Genomic DNA, 8999 nt, shown 5'->3' on the forward strand with positions numbered 1-8999 from the left:
AAAAAAAAAAAGAGACAGACAGACAGATTAAAAACTATTTGACTAAAATTTGCTGATTATTTTCTTTTTTTGTTTTGTTTTGTTTGCTGCTATTTTCAAATAAAGTATTCAAGTTTTTCTCCTCAAACTTTTTTGATGTTTGTGTGAAAACAAAGACACATACAGTGAAACAGGAAAGCAATGAAAGATCACTCTGGCTTTCTCTAAAGATGTTAGATACAGATTTAAACTCTTACCCCCTCCTCTTGGCATCAACCCAGGCCTGGTCTCTGCTATCTTTCTCAGGGTCGTACAGCAGCTCATCGTTTGTTGGAATCCTGTGTTGTTTCTTCTTCTTTTTCTTGGTCACTTGTGTTAGTTTTAGAAATGTTAAGAATATGAATCAGTATCATGTCTAAAGTTCACACTACTTTAATATAAAATGACTCCTGTTTCCCATACTATCTATTTATTCTATTTTCATTATCTTTTTAAAAGTTGCCTAAATGGGAGGGAGTGACCAGGAGAGGGGCAGTGAGTCAAATATAAAGTGAATTAGTAAAAAATGAAATTAAAATAAAAGATGCCTAAAGCCTTTCTTTAGCAGTCCTGGCACTTGGAATGTGGAAGCAGAGCGGCCAGGCCTGGGCTAAGCATGGTACCCTAACAACAAAAGTAAAATCCTACCCCCAAACAATGCATAAAATTCAATAAAATAAAGCTATTCTTCAAATAAAGAGTCTTGTCCAATTGAGACACTAAAACAAAAGATAAAGGAGGCCAAAGGACTAAGTTCAAATAATAAAAACTCAGTCTCACAAAACCCACTTAAAACCAACTGGGCATAGTGACATGGGTCTGTAATCCCAGTGTGCCTGAGAGATAGAGGCAGTTGGATAATGAGTTCAAGATCATCCCTGGCTACATACCAAGTTAGAGACCAGCTTAGCCTATATGAGACCCTATCAAGAACAGAAGGGAGGAGGGTGAGATAGCTCATTGCCACAAGTCTGACAATCTGAGTTCAATCCCTGGGACTCACATGGTGGCAGAACAGAAATGACTCTCACAAGTTGTCTTCTACAGCCAGCCATACGTGAGCTGTAGAATGAGCTCTCATAAAAACACACATACAGAATAATTTAATTAAGGAAAAAATGCTAAGAATGTGACTTGGGTCTTGTGTAGCCAGAGCTGGCCTCCACTCACTATGCAGCCTAGGATAACTCTATGCTTCTGATAGCCCACCTTCACTTTCCGGGTGCTGGGATCACAGGTGTGTGTACTGCACCCAGTTCTCTCCACTACTGGGGATCACACCTGTGACTTTGCGTATTCCAGGCAAACAATTCTATAAGCTGAGCTCCACCTTAGTCCCACGAGCCACTTCTCCCAGGTAAGATCACCACAAGTTCTCAAACCTAAGTCATTACTAACCCAGCCAAGGGTGGCTCACACCTGCAGCCCTAACCCTGCAAAGCAGAGGTATGAGAGCTGCTGGGAACCAGAGGCCAATATGTGCTGCAGTTGTGTTTCCAGTCAGACGGGGCTACACTCTGAGACCACCTCCCAAATAAATACTGAAGTCAGAACAAAACATATTTAAAAACCAATGGTAATTCTTTTAAGGTTTACTTTACTATATGAGTGTTTTACCTAAATGTATGTTAAGTATACTGCATGAATGCCTACTGCTTGCTGAAGCCAAAATAGGGACCCAGGTCCTCTGCAACTGGAGTTATGTATGGATAGCTGTAAGGGATGATGTGAGTTCTGGAAACTGAACAAAGAGCAGGTGCTCTTATCCTCTGGGCCATCGCTCTAGCCCAGGGGTTCTCAGGGTTGTGACCCCTTTGGAGGTTGAAGGACCTTTTCACAGGGGTCATTAAAGGCCATCAGAAAACACATTTACATTACAATTCACAACAGTAGCAAAATGAGTTACAAAGTAGCAACAAAAATAAATTTTACAGTTGGGGGGTCACCACAATATGAGGAACTGTAAGAAATCATCTCAGAAATTCCCTGATAACCACTGTTGTAGCCCCTTGTCTAACATTCTTAAGGACCAGAATATTTAAAACAAAACAAAAAAGTAAACTTTAGGGTCTAGATAGCTCAGCAGTTAAGAGCACTGGCTGCTCTGCCAGAGGTCCTGAGCAACACTATGGTGGTATATAGTGGTGTCATATACCTTTAATCCCAGCACTAGAGAGGCAGGTGGATTTTCTGAGTTCAAGGCCAGCCTGGTCTAAAGAGTGAGTTCCAGGACAGCCAAGGTCTACAGAGAAACCCTGTCTTTAAAAAAAGGAGAGGGCTGGTGAGATGGCTCAGTGGGTAAGAGCACCTGACTGCTCTTCCAAAGGTCCGGAGTTCAAATCCCAGCANCCACATGGTGGCTCATAACCATCCGTAACAAGATCTGACGCCCTCTTCTGGAGTGTCTGAAGACAGCTACAGTGTACTTACATATAATAAATAAATAAATAAATAAATAAATAAATAAATAAATAAATAAGAAAAATAAATAAATACATATGCATTTCCAGCCAGATGTGGTAGTGCATACCTTTAATCCAGTGGTTCTCAACCTTCCTAATGATGTAACCCTTTAATACAGTTCCTCATGTTGTGGTGACCCCAACCATAAAATTATTTCATTGTTATTAAATAACTGTAATTTTGCTAGTTATGAATCTTAATATAAATATGATATACAGGATGTATTTTCATTGTTACAAACTGAACATAATTAAAGCACAGTAATTAACCACAAAAAGAATATGTAGTTATATACTGTAAAATATTTATTTCTAATCACAAATAAACAAAATGCTGTCTTGAAGCATAGTGTAACATGGGTAACAGTGTTACTAACACTAAACTACATTACTACATTTTGGGTCAGTATTCATAAAAAGCCAGTGTGTCAGTGTGAAAGCTGAGATTGCTTCTTTTGCTGGGATTGGCAGGGAGGTGGCACACACCTTTAATCCCAGCCCTCGGGAGGCAGAGGCAGGCAAATCTCTGAGTTCAAAGCCAGTCTGGTCTGCAGAGCTAGTTCCAAGAGAGCCAGGGCTACACAGAGAAACTCTGTCAAAACGGGGGAATTCCTTCTTTCTCATCATCTTCCACAACAAGTCTACTCCTGTATTTAGACTTACTTGACAATCCACAAGCTGGAAACCCCTGTTGCGCAAAGATATGTTGTAGGAAATGGAATAAGAAGGCACAACACGGTCTCAGACAGAACGGGCTATGACTGCAAAGACCTGATCCAGAGTTCTGTAACTGACATTGCAGAGAAGTCAGATCTCACTGCCAGGCTATGAGTAAGTTCAATAAATGCCTCTTGTGCTGTCTCAGGAACATCTCTGAATGGGCTTCTAGCAAGTGCAAATGGGGCATCGGGTAGATCTGGAAACCATGATGAAATGTTGTCTGCAAGCATGTACAAGTGTCCTTTCACAGAAATTACCATCCTGATCCTTTTGACTGGTTCAATGTCATATTCTTCGAAGCAGGGAAGGTGCACAACAGGAAAAGTTTATCTTCATCCAATTTCTTTGCCAAAGCTGAAGTTTCATTTGGAATGACTGGATCTTTTCAGACAAATTGAGACATGTTGCATTTGGTCCTTGCAACAGTGATAATTTTTACTCACTCAAAATAGCAAAGATGCCAACTGAGTAAGCTAGTTTCTGCAATTCACTTTTATCACTGAAAAGTGCTTAAACTGCAGTCTTGCTTTCTGACTAGAAAGCATCTTGAGTCCATCACAAAACTTCTCCTCCTGACAGCCATCGTCCTTCAGTGGGAATTAGCAGAGCCTTGTTCACTACATCAACTCGTTGCACAGCTGTACAGTTGACTGTTTAAGGCACTCGCTCACCTTACAAAACTGACAGAACTAAAGACACTCTTCTTTACTTCTTGTAACTCTTGTGGCAGCATCTTTGCTGCTAGTATTTGCTGATGAACCAACCATACAGAGTTGTGACGGCTGCTGGTGACTTGATCAGTAGGAAATGTTGAAATCCAGATCACTGTCCTAGCATAGCTGAAGCACCCTTTCCCAAGAGATCTTATGCTCTTTCAGAAATGAACCAATGTGTCAAACATAGCTCCTTTAGTAGTTGTTTCCAGAGGTTTAAAAAAAACAAAACTTATCTTTAAAGTCGGCATCATTAATATATCTCACATAACCCATTAACTGTGAACAGTTTGCAACATCTATAGATTCATCAAGCTGGATACTAAATAGTGGAAGTGGCACCGATCCTGGATTACCTGATCAAGAATATCAGCAGCATGTCATGTACTCTTCTTGGACTGTGTCATTAGATAAGGATATTGCACTCAATCTTGTTACAAATTTGTCTCCAATCATAGCTTGAACAATGGCAACAGCAAAAACTCAGCAATGATGTGAAGTTTTACAGCTCTGGCGATTCTGAGTTCTACCTATGAATCTTCAATGGCTGCTACACTTTGTGGTACTCGCTCCCAGAGTCAAGCTTGGTCTTTTTGAGGAGACTTGTTTTGTTCTGTTTTTTAGACAGAGTTTGTATAGCCTTGTATCTTAGTTACAGTTTCCATTCCTATAAAGAAACACCATGACCAAGGCAACTCTTTTTTTTTTTTTTTTTTGGTTTTTCGAGACAGGGTTTCTCTGTTTAGCCCTGGCTGTCCTGGAACTCACTCCGTAGACCAGGCTGGCCTCGAACTCAGAAATCCACCTGTCTCTGCCTCCCAAGTGCTGGGATTAAAGGCATGCGCCACCACGCCCGGCTCCAAGGCAACTCTTAATAAGGAAAATGTTCAATTGGGGCTGCTTACAGTTTCAGAGGTTCAGTCCATTATCATCATGGCAGGAAGCATGGAGACATGCAGATAGACAGCACTGGAAAAGGAGCTGAGAGCTCTGCATCTTGATCCAAAGTTAGGAGAAGACTGTCTTCCTCGAGGGACGGAGCGTGAACCCTAAGAACCCTCAATGCCCACCCTCACAGGGACACATGTCCTCCAACGAGGCCACATCACCTAACAGTACTGCTCCCTGGGTCAAACATACTCAAACCAACACACCTTGGCTGTCCTAAAACTAGCTCTGTAGACCAGGCTGGTCTCAAACTCAGAGATCCGCCTGCCTCTGCCTCCCATGTACTGGGATTAAAGGCGTGCGCTACCACTGTCTAGCTAGGTCAGGCTTTCTTGAACTCATCAGCTTTGCTTCTAAAATAGTTGGTATTCTTGCAGCAGCAAAGCTCTGAAACTTGCTATAACAATGTTCTTCCAATTTATTGGTTTGTTTGGTTTCATAGATTCTGCTGATAGAATTTCACAACAAATAACATATTGTGATTTCTCAACTCCCACTGTAATTATTAAGGTAAAACCACATTGTAAAAAATCCTCATGCAGGGCGGTGGTGGCAAAAAAAAAAAAAAAAAAAAAAAAAAAAAATCCTCACTATATTTTCTTTTCTTAATGTTTTTTTCTACATGGTCCATTGTCATAGGATAGTTTTTTAAAGAAAATAATATATAACGATAGCTGTAATAATATAAAAGATAGTTTAGTCAATACAGTTCTTTTTAAGTTTCCTATGACTTACCATTCTGTTGGCTTTTGTTTTTAAACATACCTGTTACTATTAGAAGGGGGCGGTATTCACCTCAACCACAGCTGACTATAAAGACCAGTCAGCCCAGGTAAAGTCCCCGTGGGGCAGTTTTAGTTTCTTGGGTTTCTGTGTTTGGGGTGTTTTTTGTTTTCTTGCAGTGGTTGGTGATTTTACAGCACATGGTTTTACATTTGCCCAGTAATTATACTCATGAAGTGTCATTTTACCTCCAACACTGCCGCTTTCTACACATGGACACCTGGTCCACATACGTGTCACATACACTTGTATCTGTATATAAGGATGTAGATAATGGGGTTGGCTGGATGATGTCTTCACACTAGGTAACCATATATGGGCTGACCTAACCCTAACCCTAACCTATATGGATACAAGAGTGGTGTCTCAATTCCTAAGACCACAGGAAATACGTGTTTTCTGATGGTCTTAGGTGACCCCTGTGAAAGAGTACTTCCACCCCAAATGGTTTGCAACCTACATATTGAGACTCACTACTGTAAATGAATGCACACAGCTGCACCCCTTGCCTTTCTTAATCAATCCTGCTGTGCCCCTGACCCGCCTTTCCAAGAGACAGCAATAACATACATTTTCTTTCTTTTTGAAACAGAGCCTTACTGTGTACCTCTGGCCGGCCTTAAACTTGCTATAAATAAAAACCAGGCCAGCCTCAAACTCACAGAATTCTGTCTGCCTCTTCCCTCTCAGTGGTGAGACTAAAGGTGTGTTCCGCCAAACTTGGCTTAGGCTATAGTTACTTAAAAATAAAATTAAGAAAGGGGCTGGAGAGATGTCTCAGCCGTTAAGAGCACTGACTGCTCTTTCATAGGACCCAGGCTTATTTCCAGCATCTACATGGTGGCTCACAAACATCTATGACTCCATTTCCAGGGAATTCAATACCCTATCCTGGCCTCGTAGGGCACCAGACATGTACATGGTGCACAGATAGATATAAATGCAGGCAAAACACCATTAACATAAAACAAAATTTTTAAATATAAAACCGAGGGAAAATCTAATACCAAGTAACTGTTAAGGCAGATATTACTCATAAAATACACCTGCGAAGCAAAACGCTACTCACCTGCTTTGTCTTCACCCTCAGAATCAGAATCAAAATATATCTCATCATAGAACTTGGCTGTAACTCCTCCCACTTTGGCAACTCCTGAAGAAGACCCTGCCAAACCAGAAGTGAAGTTTACAAACCAAACCACATACGATTCACAAGAAAAAAAAAGCCTCCAAATATACTTCTATCACTTCAAATAGTAATAACTTACTCACAATCTCACAATCTCATTTGTATAGTAAAATATTTTTACAGCAGTGACCTACTTGATTTCTGTGCCCTATACAACTATAGGAAATCACTCCTTGATGAATTTTCCAAATTACAGAAAAATTCTTTCTCCTTTCCCACAAATCTAATTAAAGTTTAAATGTCATATTTCCAGGTTTCCAACACACATATTACGCTTTTAATGTGTTTGTCAAGTTATAAAATATAACAATATGAAAACCAGTTCTGATCAATCTTATCTTCACAAACCAATGTTTGGGTCAAGTAAATTATATATAAAGACCTAAAAATGAAATGTGTTTATTACTTACTACAAAGGATAGTAAGATTTTGTAGTGGCACACCATTAAATTTGCCATCAAACTCTAAAAATATTTTTGTATGTCTTGTGCTTTTTTATTCTAATTACAAAAGGAAGTAATGCAGGGATTTGCTACTAAACAATATCTTTCCAATACAACATGACACATAGGTCATCAAAGCAAACTCTAGCATAGATCACCAAGCATATCCACTCCTTTACTAGTAAGTGCTGTGTTAGTCAGACCCATTGGTGCAGCTCTGTTACCCAGCTACTCAGGGGCTGAGACAAAGGGAGCGCAGAGGTTACAGTGAGTATAAGGTTAGGTAACTTAGCCGGACCATGTCTCAAAACTTTAAAAGAGATTGGACTGGAGAGATGGCTCAGTGGTTAAGAGCTCTGGATGTTCTTCCAGAGGTCCTGAGTTCAATTCCCAGCAACCACATGGTGGCTCACAATCATCTGTAATGGGATCTGACACCCTCTTCTGGTATGTACTCATATACATAAAGTAAATCTTTTTTTAAAAAATGTAAAAGATATCTAAGTGGTAGAACAACTTGCCTAGCAAACACAAGACCCAGGTTTAACCCCCAGCACACACACACACACACACACACACACACTCACTCACACAGAGTAATTCTTCAGCACCTACACAAAGTTCTAGAGACACAAAAGAACACAATCCTTTACAGGATATCTATGAAAACTAAGCCCAAGCTGACCTGTTCCCAGTGAGGATAACTTGTCCTCCATTGTCTTCATGGTGGACTTTAGTTCAGCCTCCATTTCTTTCTCAAATTCATCTTCACTTGATGATTCACTCTCTCCAGTAAGACATTCCCGGATGAGTTTTCGTTTTTGGTCTGGGGTTCCATGTAAAAGCACATCCACTTCATCTTCAGAACTAGAATACATTTAAAGCACAGAGGATATGAATATTAAAATCAGGGCCTGGATGTGACTCAGAGGTATAGCACTTGCATAGCATGTGCAAGGCCCTCAGTTTGAGGTATAGCACCACAAAACAAAACAAAATTACTTAAAACTTACTTAAAATCATCATCTTACTGCTTGTGATGGTTTGTATATGCTTGGCCCAGAGAGTAGCACTATTAGGAGGTGTGGCCTTGTTGGAGTAGGTGTGTCACTGTGGGCGCAGGCTTTATGAACCTTACCCTTGCTGCCTGGAAATCAGTATTCTACTAGCAGCCTTCAGATGAAGATGTAGAACTCTCAGCTCCTGCCTGCCTGGATGCTGCCGTGTTCCCACCTTGATGATAATGGACTGAACCTCTGAACCTGTAAGTCAGCCCCAATTAAATGTTGTCCTCATAAGAGTTGCCTTGGTGATGGTTGTCTTTTCACAGCAGTAAAACCCTAAGACACTGCTCAATGGCAATTTTAAGTTTTAAAAATTTGCATGTGATATACCTACTATATTACATATAGGCAATGCTCATTAATAGGCAAGAGATTAGCTAATCCTTCCTATTTTCAGTTTTGGCTTTTTGGGTTTCTTTTTTGGTTTGGGGACAGGGTTTCACTACATAGCGCTGGTTAACCTGAAATTTGCTACATAGATCAAGCCTCAAACCTGCAACAATCCTGCCTCTGCTTCCTGAATGCTGAGCTGCAGACACGAGTCACAAGCATGACCTGATCTCTTTCTGCTTGTGTGCATAGGCATTCTGCTTGTGTGCATAGGCATTCTGCTTGTGTGCATAGGCATTCTGCTTGTGTGCATAGGCATTCTGCTTGTG

The 8999-nt window shown here is 40.5% G+C and overlaps 1 protein-coding gene across 1 annotated transcript in view; it reads right to left on the minus strand.

The window, feature by feature from the left end:
* The window catches only part of Eapp (E2F associated phosphoprotein), a 25284-nt gene that overhangs the window by 13150 nt on the left and 3135 nt on the right, over positions 1-8999 (minus strand). Inside the window, exons 2-4 of the mRNA XM_021202352.2 lie at positions 7962-8143; positions 6714-6809; positions 237-348 (exon numbers count right to left, since the gene is read on the minus strand). Of these exons, the coding sequence (XP_021058011.1) occupies positions 237-348; positions 6714-6809; positions 7962-8143 (390 nt within the window). The remainder of the gene's footprint in view (positions 1-236; positions 349-6713; positions 6810-7961; positions 8144-8999) is intronic.

This window comes from Mus pahari, chromosome 7 (assembly GCF_900095145.1).
Source record: "Mus pahari chromosome 7, PAHARI_EIJ_v1.1, whole genome shotgun sequence".
Classification (NCBI taxonomy): Eukaryota; Metazoa; Chordata; class Mammalia; order Rodentia; family Muridae; genus Mus; species Mus pahari.